At 49.6% G+C, this 25,002-nt stretch overlaps 1 protein-coding gene across 2 annotated transcripts; it reads right to left on the bottom strand.

Annotated features, from left to right (window-relative positions):
* Window positions 1–6,209: 6,209 nt before the first annotated feature.
* On the bottom strand, window positions 6,210–24,476 carry NSFL1C (NSFL1 cofactor). Of its 2 annotated transcripts, none has more exons than XM_081196560.1 (9): window positions 24,318–24,476; window positions 20,810–20,907; window positions 17,008–17,082; window positions 13,794–13,959; window positions 12,881–13,000; window positions 11,487–11,596; window positions 11,174–11,311; window positions 8,379–8,543; window positions 6,210–7,853 (listed from the first exon to the last, which is right to left on the bottom strand). In XM_081196560.1, exons 1-9 carry the CDS (start codon window positions 24,417–24,419, stop codon window positions 7,691–7,693), a joined length of 1,137 nt encoding a protein of 378 aa, XP_081052686.1. In that variant the 5' UTR covers window positions 24,420–24,476; the 3' UTR covers window positions 6,210–7,690. The 2 variants fall into 2 exon arrangements, with proteins under 2 accessions (XP_081052686.1, XP_081052687.1); XM_081196561.1 differs by having other exon boundaries at window positions 12,881–12,973.
* Window positions 24,477–25,002: the final 526 nt, after the last annotated feature.

Genomic DNA, 25,002 nt, shown 5'->3' with positions numbered 1-25,002 from the left:
CTCATCCAAAACAGTTCAAAAAACAAACAAACCTCACAGCTGTCCATTCGGCTACAAGCTACCCCAATCTCTGGGTCATGAGAGACTTCCAAGGGGTCGTGTGCTTTCCCAGGGTTCAGTTTCCTTGGACTGAAGGTCAGCGGAGACTGTGGTGTCTTTAGGCTATATGGCTTGATGTGCACATATACGCCACCTGCGCATAAGGTTGAGGGGCTTGTAGCATCAACAGCCCCATAGATCTTGCTTCCCCAATAGCTTCCCAGGGGAGCCCCGAAGTCTAGCACAGAGCAAGACATGTATCTGTAACCAACTGTAGCCAACAAATGACGCTAGTAGGACTACAAGAAGTTTTGTAAGGAGAAACATACAAAGTGTTACAAAGCAGAAAAAGTTACAGATAGGTAGCCGTGTTGGTCTGCCATAGTCAAAATAAAAAAATTCCTTCCAGTAGAACCTTAAAGACCAACTAAGTTAGTTCTTGGTATGAGCTTTCGTGTGCATGCACACTTCTTCATATACACACATGTGTATCTGAAGAAGTGTGCATGCACACGAAAGCTCATACCAAGAACTAACTTAGTTGGTCTTTAAGGTGCTACTGGAAGGAATTTTTTTATTTAAAGTAGAAAAAGATATTGGTTATGAGTTTGAAATGTAATAGGGGAAATAAGAAATGCGTACTAAGAGATTAGACTGGAAAATTTTCAGACAGGATTGATGGAAGTAAAAAAAAATTGAATAAGATGTAAAAATATGTTTAATTACTGTTGAAAATGATATGTTAAAACACACACACACACACACACACACACACACACACACAAGCTGCCTTATACTGAGCCTGACAGTAAGAGCTGTTCAACAGTGGAACGGACTCCCTTTGGGGGTTGGACTAGATGTCCTTTGGGGGTCCCAACTCTACAGTCCTATGATTCTGTGAGTCAGACTTGCAGGTCCATCCAGCTCAGTATTGTCAACCGCTGACTGACAACAACTCTCCAGGGTTTCAGACAGGGGATGTGCCCATCCCATCCCAGAGATGCCAGGATTCGAACTTGCATCCAGATCAGATAACGGAGCGCAGAGTGCCAGCTCTTCCCCGCCCTTCAGCGCTTTGGTTTCCTCAGAGGTTGGCAGCCCTGTTTTGCACACTTCCTCCCGGCAAACTCCAGCATCCGGTCCGGCTCCAGAGCTCCTGGAAGATACACTTCCTTGGGATTTCACCACCGAGGTCGAGGCCAGGAGAGCGAGGGCTCACTCTCGTAAACAGCGGGCAGCAAAACAGAGACCCGACTGTGTTCCACTTCAGACGGCCTCCAAACAGCCAATCTAGAAAACTAAAACATCAGGAAGATGGCTTGGCGAAAGTCCTTCTTCCCAGCAGGCTTATTCCAGGGGGTTATCGGCCAGTCCATGTGCAGAGGCATTTGAGGAGGGCGTCTGAAATATACTCAGAGTCGCAAAGTGATTTCATGCTCTTTATTCAGCTCATAGTGGTGAGGAGGAATGAATGAATGTCCCCTCACAGTACCTGCTTTATATACATTATTTACACAATGGGCTGCACATGATTGGCTAATTCCGGAATTCTACTGTAAGCCAATCAGGTTGTGGATTCACTTCTATCTGGAGCAGGATTGGGTGGTTCCTGCCAACCAATCATACTGCTGCATTGTTCTAGGACCAATCAGACTGCTGCAGTTTGGATCCTATTGTTCTAGGACCAATCAGACTGCTGCAGTTTGGATCCTATTGTTCTAGGACCAATCAGACTGCTGCAGTTTGGATCCTATTCAACTCAGTACATAACAGCGTCCCTCTCCATTAACCAGCAATCAGCTGAAGTGGTACAGTCCAGACACACATTCTGCACTTAGGCAGGAAGAACCAGATGTGCAAATATAAGATGAGGGACACCTGGCTTGCTAGCAGTACATGGGATCTAGGGGGCTTAGGAGACCACAAGCTGAACATGAGTCAACAGTGTGATGCAGCAGCAAAAAAAGAGAATGCTATTCTAGGCCTCATCAACAGAAGTCCAGATCAAGGGAAGCAATAGTACCACTGTATTCTGCCTTGGTCAGACCACACCTGGAATACTGTGTCCAGTTCTGGGTGCCACAATTTAGGAAGGCGGTTGACAAGCTGGAAGGTGTCCAGAGGAGGGCAACCAAGATGATCAAGGGTCTGGAAGTCAAGACTTATGAGGAATAGTTGAGGGGCTGCGTATGTTTAACTTGGAAAGAGAGCCATTGTGGTGTAGTGGTTAAGAGCGGTAGTCTCGTAATCTGGTGAACCGGGTTCGCGTCTCCGCTCCTCCACATGCAGCTGCTGGGTGACCTTGGGCCAGTCACACTTCTCTGAAGTCTCTCAGCCCCACTCACCTCACAGAGTGTTTGTTGTGGGGGAGGAAGGGAAAGGAGATTGTTAGCCACTTTGAGACTCCTGAAGGGGAGTGATAAAGTGGGATATCAAAGCCAAAACTCTTCTTCTCTTCTGGAAAATAGGAGACTGAGAGGAGGGAGTTATGAGAGCCATCTTCAAATATCTCACGGGCTGTCACATGGAGCAAGCTTGTTTTCTCCAGCTCCGTAGGGTAGGTCTCAAAACAACGTCTTCAAGTTACAAGAAAGGAGATTCTGACTAAACAGGAATTTTCTGAGGGTAACAGCTATTTCGGTGGAATGGTCTCCCTTCGGAGGTGACGGACTCTCCTTCCTTGGAGGTTTTTAAGTAGAGGTTGGATGACCATCTGTCATGGATGGTTTAGCTGAGATGCCTATATTGCTGGGGGCTGGACTAGATGACCCCTGGGGTCCCTTCCAACTCTACGATTCCCTGTTTACCACCTCACATGCTTCTTTGGGTAAACCAAACCACGGATTTTGTTTGGAAAATCCGAGGTTACTTCCAGGATGCTCACTTGCCGAGCATTCACCCTGATCCGTTTGCAGAGAGGTTACATGACGTTGCGTCAAACCAAGTGCCACCCCACACTTTCCCGTCAATTTTCTCATGGCAGAAAAGTCCAGGTTTGGCGATGAGCTTGTTTGAGGCTCATAACGCCTTTCGTTTGCTGCGAAAAAACGCTTTTGATTCCACAGCTTGAAGGCATGTGGCTGAAAATCACCCCAAAATAACATCAGCCTGGAAGTGCCTGAGACCCCTCTATCACTACCCAGGCTTTTAAAATACATACAAAGGTGCAAAAGAGGGATTTTCCAAGTTCCCCAGAAGACGGTGGCTAATCCAACTTAACGCATTACAAAGATCAAAAAAGGTTCTCAACCAGCCCCACTTATTTTAATGGACCGCAGGCAGGTCCAATGTTCTCCAGACTGCACTCCCTTCAACCAGACTTTGAAATCAATTAAATATAATTACAAAAATGGTAGCGCGTTGGAAGCCACTAAGCATTCAAAGGCCAAAATTATTATGTCCCTGACATTTCATTTTGGGAGGTCAGAACATTTTCAAGTGCTGCCCGAGGCTTACATTTTGGTATTGCTTTTAGATGCAACAATTTCGGATTAAGGACAGCGTAAAAACTGGGGTGTGTGTGTCGGGGGGTAGCAGGAGAGTTGCACCGAAATATCCCCCCCCCCCCCGTTTTGTTGGCATGAATCGTGAAAGTTCAAAACATGCTATAAATAAAACGAGGGTTTTGCACTTTCGGAAATCCAAATGCTGCTGCGCCCGTTTCCATAGTTGCACAAACAAGGCTGTTTCCAGGAGAATCTGGTGTGCTCAGAGCTTCTGTTGAGTGGGAGAGCATCAGCCCATTTCTGGAATAAATGCATTTAAGACCAGGCTGTCGCGAAACGGCCTAGGTTTCACTCCCTTCCTCCTCTCCTTCCTGCTTCTTAAATGTTCTTCTTATAGTGGCGTGCAGGACACAAGCACCAAAACACTCTTCCACTTCCAGCAACTGGTGAAGATTTGTGCACCTCCCACCCACCAGGGTTTCAATCCGTTTTGGGAATATTCTCCATAATCAGACATTGCTGGGGGAGGAAGGAGCCCCAAATGCGGAAAGAACAGCCCTCTTGAAACACAGAGGCGGCATCGAGATTTGTTTGCAAGGGAAGCAAAGAGCAGCATCTTCAAAAAAAACTACGCAAACCCTTCTTGCAATTCCACCTTTGCTCAAGTCCTGCCTCAGTGCGCCATCGCCACCCTTGGGCAGAAACCGGGAACTGCAATCCCTCATTCCCTGCTAGGGCCCATTGAAGCTGTTCCATCTGCCACATTGGTGAGAAACTGATCCCTCTTTGCACCCACACTTTGCAACTCCCTATCGCCATTAGGCAAGGATCTGCTGAAAACTCTCCAGGCACATAATTCAGACTTGTTTTGAAACCGTTAATTTGATCTGCCTTTTATTTAATGTAATATATTCATTGATTTGGTGCAGTTATATATCCTGCCTACCCCACCCCTGAGGAGCTCAAGGTGGCGTAGATGATTTTCCTTCTCCTCATCTTATCCCCACAAAAGGGGGTGAGGAGAGCCCATCGGCTCCTCGGAGGAAGTAAGGAATGCAGACAGCCAAGCAAAATACACCTGGCCACGGCCACCTGCCTAAAAACAGGCACAGGTGAACCATGCTGTAAATTATTGTAGTGGGAAGTGTATGTGGGGCACCTGTTAACTTGGTTTTGACATTTCCCCTCCTCCTCCTCCTCCTGACATTTTGACATCTCGGTTGAGAAAGAGACTTAAGTAACATTATTGAGTTAGGGCAACGGTGAACCGAGAACTTCTTTACAGTGGTGCCCCGCAAGACGAATGCCTCGGAAGACGAAAAACTCGCAAGACGAAAGAGCTTTTCGTTTTTTGAGTTGCTTTGCAAGACAAATTTCCCTATGGGCTTGCTTTGCAAGACGAAAACGTCTTGCGCTTTTTTTTTAAAGCCGCTTGAAGAGGCGCAGTTGCGACGGACCGTGCTTTGCAAGACGAAAAATTTGCAAGACGAAAAAACCCGCAGAACGAATTAATTTCGTCTTGCGAGGCACCACTGTATTCAAATTCCACAAGCACATTGCCCCAGTCCTCATCATCTGAGGCCGTTCTTTGTGTACCTCCTCTATGAGAGGTCCGGAGGGCAGCAACACAACAGGGCCTTTTCGGCAGTGGCTCCATTTGTGGGATGCTCTCCCCAGATACACTTGCCTGGTGCCTTCATTATACATCTTTATGCACCAGGCAAAAACGTTTCTCTTCAACCAGGCCTTGGGCTGATTAATATTCCACGGCCTTTTAAATGTGTTTGCGAGTGGGCTGGGGTCGTTGTTTTGTTTTGAGCTATTTATTTTGTGCTTTTATCCTGCACTTTCATCTTGTGAACCACCTCGAGATCTTTGGATGAAGGACGGTATATAAATTTAACAAATAATAAAAATAACCAGTGCGACAACCAAGGGCTGCCAAGCACTTTGCTGAGCTAGAGAACCAGCCAACAGACAACTCTCTTCTGAAGTCAGCCCCCATACGTACGAAACGTCCACTGCCACACTGCCCCACCCTGTACCCAGGGCAGTTGCAAGAGCCCTTCCCTGTTCCTTCCTCCACTGGAAGCAGCTCCCCCGCCCCCATGAAGTGAATGGGGACATTTGCCTGTGCAGGAGTCCCGTCCTGTAAGATTATTGCGCCTGCTATAACTCAGGCCTGGACCACCACTCTGGAAGCAGAAATGGGGTTTTTGAATGTTCCTGCATCTTGTAACGACTCCCTTGCAAAGACTGCAACCCATTCTACCTAGAGGGACTGCGATCCCACAACCGCAGCTGAGTAGCACAGCTCCAATTGTGGCGGGCAGGGGCTAGACCAGGGGTCGGCAACCTAAGGCGCATGGGCCACAAACGGCCCATGGGGCTCATTGTACTGGCCCACGAGCTGCCCCCAAACTGAGCGGCCCGTGCTGCGCTAAACCGGCGCAGTGCGGCAGGGGGACTTGTTTCTGCGGCAACAGAAATCACGTCTGCGCAGACACAGATGCCAGAAATCGCAGGTGTGCGCACTCATGCATCTGGCCCACGGAGAGAGCTCCGCGGCAGTGAACTGACCCAGGCATGCTTTGATGACCCCTGGGCTACACACTGCTAACCAAGCTGAGCTCCCTCCTGCCTGCGCCAACCCCCCTCCTCACAGATGCTGGCTGCAAAACCGGAGGCTCTTCCACACTGCAATAGAAAGGAGCAAACGTCGTCCCGGGTTCAGTTTGGATTTTTAATGCTCACACACTTGTCACAATAATTTACAGAATTCACTGTCAACATCCGGTGTGGATTCAATTAGCCATGAGGGGTGGCTGGTGGGGAATGCCCATGTCTGAACTTTCTGGTGCAGGATAAGCGATACCCAGGTGGCTGGCAGGACAGACCGGCCTGGATCCAAGCCTTCCTTTTTCTCAAGACCTGCTCCCGTGGAAAGGCTGCTCTCCGTCACCTGACAGAGGAGGGACCATGCAGAGGATGTGAGCTCAAGCACAAACCCGCAGCTGAGGAGCAGAGCTGAGAGCAGGCTCGCAGGCATGGAGACATTCGTCCTGCGCCAAACTTTCCCGCACGCGCCCCTTTCCATTGAGGAGAAATTGTGTGTTCCCTGGGGCACTCGGCGTCACAGCCTTTGGCCACCTGGGGCGAACCAGGTGTTTTGGATCAGCTGGAGGGACCCAGAAAGGCAAAGACTGCTGTGTTATCAAGGGAGAGACCTTCCTAAGAAAGACCTGAGAAAGAACAAAGGCAGAGGAGACAGAACGAGGAACAGTGGGAGGCAGCTGACGAATTATTTTCTTTAAAAAAACAGGAGGAGGTGAGGACGACAGCCCTGGATTCAAAACTGAGATGAGTGACAGATTGCAGCCGTGCTGATCGTCAGGAAGTATGAAGTCACACACTCCAAGCCAAACCGTTCCCCTACCTAAGAGGCTTCAAATCCTGATCAAAATGTGGGTCTCCTCTTTTTTACGAGCCCTTCCTTTTATTTAGCACGCCGGAAAGAGGGGGGGAAACCCAAGGGCCACCCATCCCAGGCTTTGCACTCGGAGACCCCTCACTTAAGAGTGGCTCGTTTTCAGGATATGGGCGGAAAGACACTGTGAAGGGACCTCTCTGCTCTTTGCGGTGCTATGAGAGAGCCTGGAAGAACAGAAGAGTAGATGGCAAGATTGTGCTAGAGATGGGACGCTAGATTATTTGAGGAGGGAAGATCTGGATTCCTCCTAATGCCCACAGTTTTTACCCAAATGCAAGACAGAAATACCCTACAGACTTGGTTGGCAACACAGAAGGGAGCCCCCCGGTTTGGGGGTCCACTTTATTTAATACACCGACGGATCCTGTAGCTGCTACCACCCCTGGAGCTGGAATGAAGGGAGGAAGCCTTTGAACCTTACCTCTCCTTTCTGCCCCATAAGTGATCCAGGGGGGAGTGTGTGGCAGGCACAACAGGTAGCTGCTGCTCCTTTGAAAAAGTTTGTGTTTGGTTTTAATTATTATTATTCTTATTATTTTTAAAGTCCATGGATCAGCACAAAGAAAACAAAACAGTGGGAAACGCAACTAAAGAGTCCAACGCAAGAGCTTCGAACCCAGCACTACGAGGCGGCCGTGAGGCTGCCCTTCCCGCCCGGAGAGTTGCCCCGTAGGAGGCTATAGGGCCTGGGCAGGCAGCCATCGGGCAGGTTCCCTTATATTAACCTCTGGACGATGACGGCATTCAGTAGGTTGGCTTCCTTCAGGGTCTGGTCCTCATCTGTCAGCTCTTTGTTGGGGAAAGTGGTCATGAGGACAAAGCTTGTGGCGGCCATGGCAGGCCTGGCGTCCGCTATGAAGAGTCGGACATCGCGGATCCTGCAAGAAAAGCGAGGTGCGTTTGTCATGGTATTGCCAGAGAATGCAGGGGAGGAGCAGGAACAGGCAGAGGGAGGGGGGCAGGAAGTGACGATTGAGGAAAGAGGAGAAAGCCAGGAGGTGGGACGGCTCTCAGATGTTGAACCAGAGCCTCAACACCGCTCAGGAAGTTCTGGCACAGACAGTGAGGCAATGCCTGTTCTGTCTGCCAGGGAAAGGAGAGGGTTAAAGGGGGGGGAGGAGAGTCATCATGTGAAACTTCTCCGCCTTTTCTGTTGGAGAAGGAGCCGGCATAAGCCACTCCCAGAATCTGAGCCGGAGGATTCAGATGCATGATGTGCTGCCTGTACATATGTAAAATAAAGACTGTATATATGTATCTCTGAGTGAGCAGAGGCATTTCTTGCGAAGAGCATTCACAAACCATCACAGCACTGGACCTCTTCCGGCTTCCCACCCACCCACCAATGCCAGCCAAGTTCCCATATTTGTAACGCCCTCTGGCAGCAAGCTCTGCCCCGGTACCTGTGACTGTGGTTGAATTTCTGGACCAGCCGCCCCCCGTCTGCCAGCCGGATCTGGATGCTGGTGGTGGGCTCTGACTCGTCGATGGTGATGGAGGAGCTGGCTTTGGCTTCGTTTTCCGCTTGCTGTGACGGGGAGCCAGCGCCCATCACCTGGGGGGCAGTGCTGAGGAAGGAGGAGGGAGGAGAGGTTTGCACTGTGGAGCAGGTGGCAGGTTTGGGCAAGACAGATGAAGGCCCCCGTGACAATAAACCTGGCAACTGTACACAGTTACTCGATGGACATAAAGGAGCAGCTTCAGAAGACTTATCAACCTTTGAAATTTGGGTTCGGAGACCCAAGCAAAACGAGACTGGTCAAAACCATTTATGAACCAGGTGAAACTAAAGAAAGGGTTATTTCCAGGTTTTGCCACTCACACATGCGCAGAAGCGCACAATGACGTCACATGCATGCACAGAAGCGACAAATCGCAACCGCGTGTGCGCAGACGTGCCACTGCGGGTTGCGTTCTTTTCATGTTGCGAACGGGTCTCCGGAACGGATCCCGCTCGCAACCAGAGGTACCACTGTACTCTAAGAGAGCCACCGGACTGGACCAAAATCTGGCGCTGGATTTCCTTTCCTTGTGCAAGAATCTTTGTAATGAAACAGAGGATACAGGATGAATTTAAAAAGAAACTGTGTCAATCAAACCTACCCACATGACGCTGACACAAACAACTTGCACATACACTATGGAAAAGAATGAAAGTTTACTACTCCTTTCTGCCCCATCTCCCCACCTCTTCCCCCCCAACCTTATACCATATACAACATTAATGTCTCACATCGAATATAACTGATCTGTATAAAGGACTTGGGAAAATGATCTGAAAATAGAGACGATGTATGTACTTTTGCTACCCAAGAAAATCTTTTAATAAAAACAATTTAAAAAGGGGGGGGGGGATTGTGTCCTTCAACATCAGCATCCGTAGACATACTATTTTATCCACAGTTTAAGAAAATGTGATCATTGGATGAAGGGCGAAATAGAAATTTAATTAAAAACAAAACCAAACAACAAGAAGGGCCGTGGGGGAAGAACAAGCCAAGAAGACAACTGGGCTGTTTGAAGGCAGAATTGTTGGGGTTTGCACACAGAAGATGAAGATTCAAATAATTGGCTTGCAAACTCTCCGCCTAATTCTACTCTGGAGAATAAATCCTGCACTCCAATGGCAAGTCGCAGCCGCAACACCTCCCACCCCAGGAAGCTAAGCTACAACTATGTTAACAACGTCCGCAAACATTCTAACCACTGAAAAGTGCAGCCACTAAAAGCTGGAAACAATTGCAGTTTGCTGTGGGAGAAGTGCCAAAATGCATTTACTTTCAAGTCAGCCAACTTGTTTCGGCGGGGCTTTACTCCATGTTAAATTTGGACTGCACGGCAACCTTAATCAGCGAAGTATTTCAAACGCTTCCTTGAGGACAGGTGGGCAAAATTCCAAAGTAAAAGAAATGCGCATTAGGCACCTGGTTCCGCATATAAATTTGCCAACTGCAACATTCACCCATGCAATTTTCAGGATCAGAAGTTGCTGGCCTGGCTAACAGCAGCATGCAGCAGACTGACCAGCAAAGAGGGATGAGGAAGCAATTTCTGCCAAGAAGACAGAAGCAACAGGAATCTAAAATGGGATTATCTCACTCCCTGCCTGAGCTGGTGTATTTCTGGCACAGGCCTTCACAGCTGATGCCCAGATTGCAACGCAGCGCTTAGGCCGCTCACTACTAAATTCAACATTCCAGATCGTATTACAAGTAGACTGAACAAGCAGAGAGAAACTAGGCAGTTTGGCCTTATCTGAATATTTATAGAATTTGAGATTTTACTATTAAAGCAAGGGCAGCAGAATTGCTGCAGGAGAAGGAAGGAGGAATGATGTACATGACTGGTGACTGGGAGCAGCTGCCGGGGCCATATAACACTGGTTCTAAAAGACCTACACTGGATCCCAGTACGTTTCCGAGCACAATTCAAAGTGTTGGTGCTGACCTTTTAAAGACCTAAATGGTCTCAGCCCAGTATATCTGAAGGAGCATCTCCACCCCCATCGTTCAGCCCGGACACTGAGGTCCAGCTCTGAGGGCCTTCTGGCGGTTCCCTCACTGTGAGAAATGAAGCTACAGGGAACCAGGCAGAGGGCAGATGTCAAGGAGATAAACAACTATCTGACTTTTAGAAGACACCTGAAGGCAGCCCTGTTTAGGGAAGTTTTTAATGTTTGATGAATTATTGTATTTTTACTATTCTGCTGGATGCTGCACAGAGTGGCTGGGGAAACCCAGCCAGATGGGCGGCGTATTAATAATATTAATACAGTGGAACCTTTGTTTTCGAGCGTCTTGGAAGCAGAACGTTTCAGAACCTGAATGCCGAAAACCCGGAAGTAATTGCTTCCGTTTTTGAACACACCTCGGAAGCCGAATGGCGTGTTTTTCAATTTTCACCATAGAAACTGCTGACAGCCCTTTGGTTGCTGAACGTTTTGGAAGTCGAACGGTCTTCTGGAACGGATTATGTTCGACAGCCAAGGTTCCACAGCACTTATTATACATAATAATTACTATTCTCATCATTACCTGAAGGCAGCCTTGCATGGGGAAGTTTTTAATGTCTTACTGTGCTTTAATTTCCTTTTGAACCTTTACTTGGGTCCTTCTCTCAATGAAGACTAGAGGCAGCTGGGCCTTTTTGCAAAAGAGAAAACGGGCAAGAAGTAAATGCTTAAATGCCGACTCCTCACCTGCCCAGTTTCTGTCCTTCCCCGGTGAAAGCCCTGAAGGCACCTCTGGGTTTTGTGAAATCCTCGTCGCGGTGGTCCTCCAAGTCCAAGTTGACCTGTCCGCCACGGGCCAACCGGCGAAGCTCCACAGGAACCTCCCTGACAAGGGAAAACAGAGGGAGGCAACTCAAGAAAAAGGACCAGCCAGCCTTACCTTTCTCTGTGGTAAGATGGAGCGAGGGAGCCTTCTGCAGAGTACAGCATCCCAGGGAATTAGATGTCTGGTGCAGCCAGTTACCAAACACTGGCCCACATCCCAGAGCACTGCCATTACCCTCTGCGGATGGATTCCAGGAACTGGGAGTTGGATGGGTCTTGGTAGCTCCTCAGCTCTCCGCTGTCCAGGCTGAACCCACTCTTCCACAGCTTCAGGACCACGTGCACCTGTAAAATCAAAAGTCTTTCCACCACCTGCAGGGTGCCTCTCCCAGGAAGCCACACTGCTGCACATCTGCACCCGTTCAAACCAGGGAGTGAGGTTGCCATGCCAGGCTGCAAAAATTGCAGCCCTCCTCATCCTTCTTGCCCTGCCAGAGCTGCTGCCCTGGAAGCCAGCCTTCTCTAACCTGGTGCCTTTGCAATGTTGCTGGAGGAGAGAGCTAGCAAGGGAGATGGATGTGGAACTTTCTCGGCCACGTGCAAATGGCTTCAACTCACCCCGCCTGTCTTGGGCTCAACACACATGGAGCCCTGCAGGGCGGAAAGCAGCTTGATGAAGCTATTCGGAGCAGCGTGAAGAGAAAGGGTCTCAGACACCCACCTTTCACAACCTCGCAGCTCCGATCCACCCTCTCTCCTCTGAAGCAGCCAGGGGTTTTATATGATGATGAATTTATTATTTCGGTCACAGACCAGTTCCAGCCCACATACAATATCAAGGAAGTCATAAAACACGATAGTGATACATTTGGATTTGCAGTTAGGTATAGCAGGGACAATACAAATATAGCAACTGTTTAAAAATATATAAATTAAAACTTAATCACTAACATATATCCTTGTATGCAATGTGTGGCTGGACATATGAAGTTGCCTTATATCTAGACAGATCATTGGTCTGTTTCAGCTCTGCCAATCTGGTTCCTGCCAGATGTTTTGGACTACAACTCCCATTAGCCCCATGCTGGCTGGGGTTGGTGGGAATTATAGTTTGATGCACCCAGAAGGAGCCTGGATGGCAAAAAAAAAAAGCTGGTTCCGCATCATATATGCTAGTGGTGTCCAAACTTTTTTCAAAGAGCCCAGATTTGATGAAGTGAAGGGCTGTGAGGGCCAACCAAATTATTGACCTTTTTTTAGGATTGAAGTTTGAAGTTGTTGAGCTTTTTTACGATTTTACCCCAAAGTTGAGGTTTTTTTAGGGTTGAAGTTTTTTTGAGTTTTACCCCAGGAAATAAACTGCCACAGGGGCCAGATTAAACCGACCAGCGGGCCGGATTAGGCCCCCGAAACGGACTTTGGACATGCCTGATCTATGCTGAGCAGCAGCAGCAGCAGCAGCTCTCTATGGACTCGGGGGCAGAGTGAGGCCTTTCCTAGATCTCTGATCCTAGAGATATCTATCCTGGAGGTGCCAGAGAAAGCAAGCCAGGAACTGAACCCTGGATGGGGGAAAGGGGGATCTGGCCAGATCTCACTACCTCTAGTCCTACTCCTAGCAATACTCACATCCTGGGCAGCGTTCTGCCTCATCTCTGGGGCAACATAAGCAGACTCCTCCTCGGGAGCAGCTCCCAGGCGGTACCCTCCACCTGCAAAGGGCTGCGAGAGAGAAAGGAACTGTGAGGCCTGGAAAAAGCAGGGGAAAAGCAGATGGGTCACCTCCGATCTCAACCTCCATTCGGCGGCCCTGGCAAATACTTCTCGCTTCCCCTCCGCTAAAAATTCCAAGGATGGGCAGGCCAGATAGTTTGAGGGCTGACACACACACAACCCATGTCAGTATCTAACTTAATCCATCGTCCTTTAATTAAACCCAATGCGCCATTATCATTTCCCCACTAAACAACGGTTTTGTGCAGGGAAAGGAGAAGCGTTCAGATCAGCAAGCGTCTGAATCAAGCATTTAGGCATGTGAGTGTGGAGTGGGATTTTGCCAGCCCTCCTTTTAGGGTGAGTTTTTTTGGGGAGGGAGGCAGTTCTGCATGAACAACATCCACAGGGAAGGGGCTACAGGAGACTGGCTGCAGCTGCCTTTAAGAGGGAAGATGCTGCTGACAGCGACTTTCAGTGCGATGAGAATGTCTCAGCTAAGTCCATCTTTCTCAAGCCCCGGAGATTGCTTTATCTCCCTTCCCTGAGAGTCCACACTGGCCCCTTCTTGCGCTCTCCATCTACTTGGAAGCTTCCAGCCCTCACTTTTTTCCACTTCTCCTCCAACACTCCTCCCTGCTTTATGCTCCACCTCCCTGACTATCGGTCCTTACTGCTCCTCGCCTCCCCATGCCTTCATCCATGCTGCTTTCTGGCCTCATTCAAGTCCCTCCCTCTGTCTCACTTCTGCGCCAAACACAGCCTTGCTTTACACGACCCCTTCTGCACATTTCGTCTCAACAGAATCCCCCCCCCCGGGTGTGCTCACTTTTGGCCTGCTGCCTTCCCCGGGGCTCTTGGCTCCTCTGTCGACAGCCACAGCTCCATGTTCTTTGGCCCCTCGGAACAAGTCCTCAACCAGCTCATTGGGGCTCTTCTTCCTCGGAGGTCCAACAATCTGCTGCCCGCTTCGCTCAGAGCCCCCAGCGTAAAATCTGAAGAGACAACAGGCCCCCAAGATTACACCTCTCCATTGAAGACCCACTGAAGGCTGGGGCATGTGCGCACATCTCTGCTCAAACATGTTTGCTAATTTAGTTACATATCTTTCGATGCCAGGCAAAAACATTCCTTTTATCCCAGGCCTTTGGCTAATTAAAACAATCTTTGACCCTTTAAATTGTGTGTGTGTATGTGTGTGTGTGTAGGGAAGTACAGTCACACCTCATGTTACGTTTCCTTCAGGTTAAGCGTTTTCAGGTTGCATCCTGTGGCGACCCGGAAGTAACCCATTCCGGGTTTCGCCGCTTGCGCATGCGCAAAATGATGTCACGCGCATGCGCAGAAGCGGGTTGCATTTTCAGGTTGTGAACGGGCCTCTGGAATGGATCCCGTTCGCAACCAGAGGTACCACTGTATTATTGCTTTTGTTTGCTATTATAGTGTGTATTTTTGTGTTTTTATATTGTAAATCACTCTGTGATCTTTGGATAAAGGGCAGTATGGAAATTTTAAATTTAACAATAATAATAATTTCAACTCTCTCCTGTAGCCAAAGCAAGTCCTGTTCTCAAACTGGGTTAAGCACACACACACACACACACACTCACCCCAAGCCTAAGAAACAGGTTGTAAGAAGGAAGTAAAAAAATACACATTTGCAATTCTTACTCTCTGGCTGACTTGCAGCATTGGGGCCAGAGTGGCACGGGCAGTAATGTTTGCGGACCAGCTGAACACTAGCAGGAGGACCTGACTGGATAGCACAGATGTGAGGCTGAGGAGGGGGAATTTGCGGCCCATGGGATGCTCGACTGCAACTCCTCTCAACCCTGACCGCTGGGCCATTCTGCTGGCAGTTGGGAGTCTTAACAACTTTTGGAAGGCTGCAGGTTCCCCATCCCTGAGTCAGGTCTCTGCGCCAGCCGGCCTTTCTTCACCGTTCTGCTGGCCTGGCTGAGTAGAGAACAGAGGCAAGGCCAAGAACCCTGCAGCTATGTGCCACATCCTGTTCCCACGCTGGCCAACCAGAAGCCCCAACGGGCAGCTGGCCAGAGGCAGGACCCCAGTGCAAAAGCAACTCTCCCCACCTGCGATTCTTAGCAACTGGCATTCAGAAGCATGTGGCCCCCAAAAGTGGAGGGAGAGCAGGCTGCAGATATAATGTAATGCCAGCTAGCACAGCACTTGTGGATTGGACTTCAGGCACACCTGCCCAATAGGCTGGCCAACACCATTTTATCCAATCTGCCCATGTGACCTTTCAGATTTACCAGGAGCCTCCTCTTGATTACCGTAGATTCCGGCGTATTAGGCGACTGGGCGTATTAGATGCCCCCCCAAATTGGCAGCTGCAATTTGGGGGTTCGTCTTATAAGCCCAGTCTTACATGCTGGGCAGCAGCGGGCGGCGGGCTCCGCTCTGTGCCGGAAGAAAGCTTTCTCCCGGCGCGGAGCCCGCCACCCATACCCGGCGTATAAGACGACCCCCGAGTTTTTAACCTTTTCCAGGGTTAAAAAGTCTTCTTATACACCAGAATCTACGGTATATAAATCATCGGCCACACACAGAAAGGCAGCTTTGGCAAAAGGAGAGAGGAGTTCCCTGGGCATGAGACAATTTAGGAGCTTTGGGTGGTTTCCAGTTTGCACATCCTGTAATTCCACTTGTGCAAGGGAACTCTCTCAGCTTCACACACCCCAACCTTATAGGACTAGGTATGTCAAGAGCTTTGAACACTCCCAGACTTGGGTCTCCAGCTCTTTTTGGACTACAACTCCCATCATCCCTAGCTAGCAGGACCAGTGGTCAAGGATGATGGGAATTGTAGTCCAAAAACAGCTGGAGACCCTGGGAAACCCTGCTCTAAACTTTCTGTAAATGCTTTCTTCATTCATTCATTCTGCTACAAGACAATCCTGAAAATTATGAATTGGCTTTATGTGCCCCAACGCCCACATTTCCCTTACTGACTATGCCTATGATGTGTAGCACAGTAGTTTAAATAACTCAGTGTGTCTGATCTGTGAGGGCTCTTGTAACGCCCTGGACTGTGCCTCCCTTTCATTGCTTTACTGTGGGAGCTGTACATTTCCTAACATACACATCACAGGTATTCTCAGATATGTCCATGGCTGAGAATGTGCTGTGACTGCAGAAAAGTCACATAACTTAGCACTCAGTTTAACTTCCTGGGAATGTGAGCTCTCTTTTCTTTTCAAGGTCAAGCTCCTAGACCTCACGTTATCAAGATAGTTGATGCAAGTTTTAATCTGCATATAAGTCTACTGTTGTTTTAATTTTCCGAAAGCCTTATTGTTGTTATTTTTCCTTCCTGATAATTTTGCCTTATAGTTTTTTGTAAACTGCTTTTATGTTGTTGTTTTGCACAATCAAGCAGCGTATGAATTTCATGACATAAATAAATAAGATATACTTGAAATTGTGTGGTCAATGCGCAGTGAGAAGTCAAAGAAGGGGAGCTGATCAAGAACCCCAGAGGCTGCAATGCCCCACAAAGCTGTCTCCGCTCTTCCTTATAACTAGCAATACAAGGATAAATTGCACAAATAGTAGAAGAACAAGCTATTCAATAAGAAAGAAAGAAAGAAAGAAAGAAAGAAAGAAAGAAAGAAAGAAAGAAAGAAAGAAAGAAAGAAAAAAAGGTGTGCAATTCATACAAGCCACAGACTTAGGCCTTGCTTGGTGGAGAGTTTCTATTTATCTATTGGCACAGAGCAAACACAGCCCTGTTCATGTCAGGGTAACAATACACTCGCCTGCTCCTCCCCCTAGGAAGAAAGACCACTTACTATGCAAGATTCTGGAATGAAAGTGCTTCGAACAATGGCAGGAGAGGTCATGCCCTCCAAGAGCAGGACTCCCAACAGCTGCCTCAACAGAGAGGCCCCCCCACCCAACGCAGACATTTCCATAGAAGCCTGGGCCTGCAAAAAAAACATTTCCAGAGGGACTTTTTCCACCCCAACTCCTCCCTTCCCGTTAAATCAGGGGGGAAGTCAGGCATTCAAACGGCAACAAACCTTTGTCCTTCCTCCTCCTCTTCCTCCTCCTCCTGAGCATGGACAAGGTCTCGGAATGACGTCACCCTGTGGTCACTGGCGAGACAAAAGGAGACACAATATGAGTCCGCCCCATGTTCCTCTGATGCAACTGCAGCACCAACACCACTGAGCATTAACGGGGAGCACAGAACGACAAGGAGTGGAAGGCAAACCAGGTGCCCAAAGGATACATTTTTTTAATACAGAGCAGCTTGCTAGAGATGTGATGGTCTAGTTCAGGGGTAGGCAACCTAAGGCCTGTGGGCCGGATGCGGCCCAATTGCTTTCTCAATCCGACCCGCGGATGATCCAGGAATCAGCGTGTTTTTACATGAGTAGAATGTGTCCTTTTATTTAAAATGCATCTCTGGCTAATTTGTGGAGCCTGCCTGGTGTATTTACATGAGTAGAATATATGCTTTTATTTAAAATGCATCTCTGGGTTATTAGTGGGGCATAGGAATTCGTTCATCCCCCCACCCAAAAAAATATAGTCCAGCCCACCACATGGTCTGAGGGATAGTGGACCGGCCCACGGCTGAAAAAGGTTGCTGACCGTAGTCTAGTTAGCGCAAAAATCTGGAAAAACTGGGATCCCCCGAATTTTCCCTGGTACCCCTCCCCCATTTTTCCCCGGGTGTTTCCTCCCAGGCCTTCGCATCTCCATGTTTATGACAACTGATTACTAAAATGCCAAACATTGTTAAGGACAGTGTGGTATAAGGGATGATCTCCCATCTTGCAAGGACTGATGCCCCACACCAAAGGAGTACAGCACGTTTTTGTGAACTCTGACAGACCTGATGGATTCCTGCCAGTAAAGGACAGGCCATCCCACCACCCCATCGACAGGAGGGCAGGTTTTGCTCTTATCCCTGTTGGAAAAACGCCTAGGAAGGCTACCACCTTCCCAAGACACTGGGGTGTCTCTCTGTGGTCGCTCTCTGGCTGTAAATCTTCCTCAGTTCAGAGAGACCGGCAATAAGCATCTCATAGCAGAAGAAAGAGTACTTTATTTACAGTCTATATACAAAGAACCCATCAGCATGTCTGTGCTCTCTCAGCAGCAGTACAGAAAAGCATCGCACACAGAAGTGAAACTAAACTCTGCAACAGTACTGAGACTTCCTATCTCACGCTCTCAGACACTCACATGATATAAACAATCTAGTGCTACTTGCTGAGCAGCACGGGTGGATAAAAACCCTAACAATCCCAAGTACCCTTGGGGCACTTTGCATCTTTGGGGGAAGTAAAGGGGGTACGTTGCACGAAAGTGGTTTTAATTTCAAATCGCAGGAGCGATTTCAGAATTTTGGGGGCAGGCAACGTATCGCACTCGCCCCCAGGCCGGAGCAAGCATCGCACACTTCCAAGTGCACGGGGTTGGACTAGATGACCGTTGGGTCCCTTCCAACTCTAAGATTATATGATTCTAAGCGCCCAACCAGGCAGCCCACTCTCTCCCTCCGCAGCACAACTGCCATGAGAGCCAGAGACGCCAGTAGGGCATCCTGCCTGCCAGGCAGCGCCTTCGCTTCTTTCTCTTCTCCCTCCCTCCCTCCTTGCACCCAGGCAAAATGGAGCCGCCTTGCATGGCACTCCAGAGGGTGGCTCCAAGTAGCAGGACACAACTGGCAGCTTCATGGAGGCTGGTGGCACCCTAGGGCTCCACATTTCCATGCATAGGACCATGTGGCGCCCTGGCATCCTCACACTGTGCTCCTTGGTCACAGTATAGTGTGGCAGAGGGCTGGGAACTGGTTTTAGGTGGACATAGAAGGAGCCACAATTTTGCTCACCAAGCAAAGGACCATCATCTTCTAGCAAGCATCATTTTCCTGAGTTTGTAGTTGGGGAGCCTGAACCCCACCACCCCAATTCGCACCACACTTTCAAGGCATTCTATGCACTCCTGAAAGTCAAAACGTCGGAAGACAGTCCGAAATCTGCAGGCAGATAGTAGGGCTGGGTGATATAACAATATAGTGCCTGGAACCAGTGTGAAGACCATATTGTGATAACGGTTTTGTCAGGGAACTGACATCGGAGCCAGAGGCGGAGGGAAGGCTCCCAAGTGATGCTGGAGAGGGACCCAGCAGGGAGAGAGGCAGCTCATCAGCTGGGGAAGGAAATCAGCGCAACACCAGGGATAAAGGGGGGCAGATGGGGGAATCGGCGAGAGGGCTCCAGGACTCCTCGCCGGACACCAGCGGGGAGAGCACGGGTCCTCCGCTACCCACACCCTCCCTGCGCAGAAGACTTCCGCGCAGGGAGAGTAGGAGGAGACTTGGCGTCAAACAGCTTTTATGCTGGAAAAGGTTTAAGAAACGCCCACTGACGGATTCTGCTAGCGACTGAGGCAGCCACGAAGTGAAGGGCTGTCCAGACAGAAAAGGTTTAACAAGGCAACATAGCCAGGAGTGGCGGCAACTTACGCACGAGCAACCCCTATATTCATTACAGGTTTCATAGTTTTTTAATCTGGCAATATATTGCAAATCATGACGTGTGTTAGTGCCGGGCGATGTAGCGCTCAAAACCGGTTTCAAGTCCGTATCATGATAATGGTTTCACAATTTCTGAACTGGTAATATATTACGAATCACGATGTGTGTGTGTGTGCTATGCAAAAATCACAAGGGAAAAACTGTGAAGCCAGCCAATGCCTCTACGTGGCTCCATCCTTATTTCAGACTTTGTGATATATCAGCATATCGTGATGTGTAGCTGGCGATATATCAAGAAGTTGAAAACCAGGTATCACCCAACTCTAGCAGATGGCCTGCTATGCTCCAAAGGCTCATGGTGGATACTAATGCAATCCTTTACCTCGTTCTTTCTTTCCTCAAGAATGTGAAATTCACAATACACCTAGGCTAGAGAGGGGGACAACTGAGCATGCTCAAACTCTCTCTCTCAGTGACTGCATGACTAAGCAGAAATGTGAAAGCAGGTCAGGCCGATAGCCCAAAATGTTGCTGTTTGGTCTGCTTTCTGCACCTGAGTCCACGCCAGATCTTTTTGTGAGAAGCACTGGAAAATCGGTTTCCACGATCCCATTCCTCCCTCCGCCCAGTTTAACACACAATAGTTGACACGATGAGGATGCAAATTGTAACAGCAGCCAACCAAATTATGTGGCAGTAACATTTTTTTTTTAAATCCCCACAATGCAATCCCTCCTAAGCAGGTCATGATTAGTCATCTCCAAGAGAAAAGTGTTGGCCCGTTGAGCACAGGCTTTTCCCAGACTCAGCAGATTAGATCCTGTTAACTGGGGGTGCATAGGACTAAATCTGGGGCCTTCTGCATGTCAGAATATGGGCCCCACATATTCCCCACATCCAACAGAGCAGCCTCGGCATCTAGTGGGCACCAAGTTGGGGAAGGCTGCAGCCATAGTGGGAAAGTAGAAAATATTCCACAAAACGCATGCACACAAGGAGAGAGCGCTGCTTCTTCTTCCTCGGCTCCAACACAAAAGGGAACTGTTTTTACAACCCTTTTTGCCGTGCTGAAACCTCCCCAAGAATAAAAAGGACTTGAGAGGCATGCCTAGATCACACATTGTGGGCTTACCCCCATTGCCCAACAGACCCAGAGTATGGTGCAGGTGAGAAGTGCAGTTCCATGAACGCTAGAGATCCCTAGCAGGGTGTTCTCATGGCCTCCCCAGCAAGTTACACTTCCCAGGGTTCCTGTGCGGGAAGGAAGTTCTGGCAGTTGCACACCAGCTCGCAATTTAGACATGCTCAAATATGAGCCCGTTTGACCTCACCTGGGTGCAGTGCCTCGGGTAACAGAGCTGGGAGCTGGCTGTGGGAGCGTGATGATGTCTTCGTCACCTCCATCTTCATAGAAACTGGCCAGGGCAATCTGAAAGGAGGGACACACAGCTGTTTCTGAGAGCGAGCACCATTGCTTAGTGCCACCCAAGGAGAAGACAACTGTCAATAACCTTGCGATGACTTCTGTACCATATACCACGCCAAGTAGGTGGGGAAGTACAGAAAACTCCCTTGGCCTGGGTAAGTTTGTGGTGCTCTCCAAACTTCTCACTGCTGCAATTCCCATCAGCCCCAGCCAGCAAGTATGGAATCTGATTAAAATATACCATATTTTTCGCTCTATAAGACGCACCAGACCATAAGACGCACCTAGTTTTTGGAGGAGGAAAACAAGGGAAAAAATATTCTGAATCCCATAAGCCAGAACAGCAAGAAGGATCTGGCCTCTGGGATAGCCTCTTGCTGTCCTGGCATATGGGATAGCCGCGCACAGTCTCTCCCGGGCGGCGGGATGAAGGCTCCCCCTGCCTGGAAGAGGCTGTGTGCGGCTAAGGCAGACGGCTCCCCAAAGAGCCGCGTTCCCTTTAAAGAGCGTGCGGAGTGTGTGTGTGGCTCTTGGGGGCTTTTCCCCAAGGAGGGAGAAGGGCAGCCCTTCTCCCTCCTCGGGAAAAAGCCCCCAAGAGCCACACACGCGCTCCACGTGGCTCTTTAAAGGGAGCACTGAGCAGAGCCTCCCGTCTGCATTCACTCCATAAGACGCACACACATTTCCCCTTACTTTTTAGGAGGGGAAAAGTGTATCTTATAGAGCGAAAAATACGGTAATGTTGTATTCCAAGACACCATGCAATACGGGAACATGGCACACAGAATTCCTACCTGGCAACATGTTCATGCAAGGGAAATTGTCGTTTACCTGCTGTAACATGTCAAGTAGCCCTAAAGCATTGGAAAGAGAGCTCCTCTCAGAGAGACACTTGGAACTGTTCTCCATTAAGTGCCAAATTATTACACTTTTGCTGAAAAACATCAGGTGCCTGTTCACCAGAGGCCATTCCTTCTGGGCAAATACCTTGCCAATCCCAGGGTTCAAACAGTGTAGTGGAACACAGATGCCGATGGGCAAACTGAAGTTTATGGGCTCATAAGCAAGACTGTTCTGCGCTATAAATGTCAAATTTATAATCTTGCTAAAATATATGGAAGCTCCAGAATGGGTGTTTGAAACAGTATGCCGGCAGTTAGCCTGTGACTTTCTCAGCCTGCGGCACCTTCATAATTGGAACAGTCTGGATCTTCTTGGAAGCCAAAGTGCTGTAGGTGGGAAACCAGTTCTACTTGAAGCACAAGTTGCCTAGCTGTAATTGTTGAGCTGATCAAAGTATTACATCTCCAGCTGTCCCTAACACCAGATTACTTGACTATTTAGTAGGAAAACTAAAAATCAGCCTCCCTTCCAACAGTTAAAGGAAGAGCTTTTCCACTAATACATTTTCTTTCTTCCACTGATTTAATATTTTTTCCTTGGGTCCCCCTGACCCACTATTTGGGAGCTACTGGTTAAGGTACCTGGATTCTGGAAGATGAACTTTTTTTAAAGAGGGATAGAAATTTACTTGCAACTTCCAGCCAGCATTCTAAAAAAGCAAAGAAAGAGCAATGACAGGCTACAAAGGGGCAGCAATGAGGTCTTCTCTCCATCCTACTGCATAGCAAGTCAAAAAACAGTGGCTTCTTTAGCAGAATGGAGCCCACTGGCAAGAGCTAAGCCAGCCTTCAACCATCTAGTGCCATCCAGAAGTTCTGAACTACAACTCCCATCAGCCACAGCAGCCTGCATGCTGATGGCAATCATAGCCCAAAACATATGGAGGGCACTAGGTTAGCAAAGGTGAAGCTAAGCCAAAAGAATAAGGTAATATCTTACACACTCAAAAGTCTTGACCCTTGAGTGTGCGGGAGGGAACGACTTTGCTACAAGAAGGAAGATATTGTACGGGAGAATAAAGTTTTATATGGGGGAAGAAGAAAGATGTGTCATGAAGAAGAGGATGAAGGAGAAAGAAGGAGGACTTAAGAGCCTGCTGGATCAGACCAAATAGAGCCCATCTAATCCAGCACCTCAGTAAAGAAAAATGGATTGTTGAATCACTCTGGGAATCGTAGCTCCGTGAGAGGAACGGGTGTCTCCGATCAGCTCTCAGCAGTACCCTTAACAAACCAAGAAGATAAGAAGACCCTGCTGGATTAGACCCAGTGGCCCAGGATCCTGTTCTCACAGAGGCCAAACAGATGCCCCCCCCCTTTTTTTGCAAAACCTGAAGGCGGGACTCTTATCACAAGAGCAACTCTCCCACACTTTCCAGTGACTGGCACCCACAAGCACTGCTGCCTCCATGGATTCAGTCCTCTTTCCCAAGCCATCCAGGGTGGTGGACACCTGCAGAGGCGAGTTCCGCAGAGGGAGGGAGGAAAGAAAGGCAGTCCTAGAGGCCAAGGAAGGTGGGGGGAGGGACCACAGGAGGGGGGCCACAGGGGGAGGGGAGCATTTCTGTACTAGGACCATTGTCCAGGGCAGAACAGCTGTGTGTGGAGGGATATGGGGCAAGTGGTGGAGGGAGAAGGGGGGAGAAAAGAGGGAGGAGGGGAGGGCAGGGGGAAAGAGAGAGGGCAGGAGAGGAAAAGGGGAGGGCAGTGGTGAGGGGGAGAGGAAACAGGGGGTGGGGCAGGAGAGAGGGGGAGGGGAAAGGAGGGAGGGGAGGAAAAGGGGGGGCAGGGGGGAGGAAAAGGGGGCGGGGGAAGATGTGGGGAGGGGAGCGAGGGAAAGGGGGAGGGGAAAAGGGGGCGGGGGAAGATGGTGGGGAGGGGGAGAGAGGGAGGGCAGGAGAGAGGAAAGGGGGAGGGCAGTAGTGAGAGGGAGAGGAAAAGGGGGAGGGGTGTGGGGCAGGAGGGAGGGGAAAAGGAGGGAGGGGAGAAAAAGGGAAGGAGGAGTAGGGGGAAAGAGGGAGGGCAGATGGGAGGGAAAGGGGGCGGGAGAGAGAGAGGGGGCAGGAGAGAGGAAAGGGGGAGGGCAGTAGTGAGAGGGAGAGGAAAAGGGGGAGGGGTGTGGGGCAGGAGGGAGGGGGAGGGGAAAAGGAGGGAGGGGAGGAAAAGAGGGAAGGAGGAGTAGGGGGAAAGAGGGAGGGCAGATGGGAGGGAAAGGGGGCGGGAGAGAGAGGGAGGGCAGTGGTGAGGAGGAGAGGAAATGGGGAGGGGTGGGGGCAGGAGGATAGAGGGGAGAGGAAAAGAGGGGGCAGGAGGGAGAGGCAGGGGAAAAGAAGGAGGGCAGTGGTGAGGGGGAGAGGAAATGGGGGAGGACAGGACAGGAGAGAAGGGAGAGAGTCCAGGCGGCCCATTCGGGTGTTAAGAGGAGAAAGGGGGAGAGGCGCTGCTGCTCTTTCCCCCCCTTCTTCTCCCCCCCCGGGAAGCGAGGGGCGCCCCCTCCCGGCCGAGGGTTACCTGCAGATCCCCGCCCGCCGACTCCAGGAAGAAGCGCGCTCGCTCCTCCTCGGCCCCGGTCACGGCCACGAACTCCCTCAGCGCCTCCTCCCGATCCGCCATCTTGCCCCGGTGCAACCGCCAAAGCGCTCCGGCCCGGCCGCCGCAGCCGCCTCCGAGCTCAGCTTCCGGCTTCCTGCCTCACTTCCGCCCTCGGGGCGAGGGAAGCCTTTCGTTCCGCCTCGCTCGTGGCAACGCTCAAACCGCTCCGGGTGGAAACGAACGAATGATTTTTTAAAAAAAGAAAATCTCGCAGAGCGCCCCCTGCCGGCGCGGCTGCGGAAATGGCGACGTTCGCTGTTTCGATAACGGGCGCTCATTGCAAGTCGAGGGCGCTTTACAGGGAATTTACCGGTCACTTTCTTTCTTGGAAAACTTCGGGTTCGTGGTGCAGATCGACACTGGTTGCGCAATCTGGTTTTGCCTGCATGCGATTGAATCCCACCCGCCAAAAACAGCAGCAGCCGGGAAGCGCTCAGAAACAGGTGCCGTGCGTTTTTTAAAGAGTACTGTTATTTATATTTATTTTACAGTTAAATACAATCAGAACAAAGCTCAAAAGCGGAGCAGCAGGCACCCTCTGGACACACACTCCCCAACTGCAATACAGGCATGCTTTGAGTTATTCACTTGAAAGTGAGTTGAC

The sequence above is a fragment of the Podarcis bocagei genome, assembly GCF_964188305.1.
Source record: "Podarcis bocagei genome assembly, chromosome: 5".
NCBI lineage: Eukaryota > Metazoa > Chordata > Lepidosauria > Squamata > Lacertidae > Podarcis > Podarcis bocagei.
The sequence above is the reverse complement of the archived record's forward strand: the minus strand, read 5'-3'. Positions and strand labels throughout refer to the sequence as shown.

Excerpts from the sequence above, each read along its gene's own strand:
- NSFL1C (XM_081196560.1), bottom strand. The coding sequence starts at position 24,419 with ATGGCGGATCGGGAGGAGGCGCTGAGGGAGTTCGTGGCCGTGACCGGG. Across the intron at positions 20,908-24,317 it reads CGGCGGGCGGGGATCTGCAG|ATTGCCCTGGCCAGTTTCTA; the intron begins GTAACCCTCGGC and ends CCCTCCTTTCAG. Across the intron at positions 11,312-11,486 it reads CTGGAATCCATCCGCAGAGG|GGAGGTTCCTGTGGAGCTTC; the intron begins GTAATGGCAGTG and ends TTCCCTTGTCAG.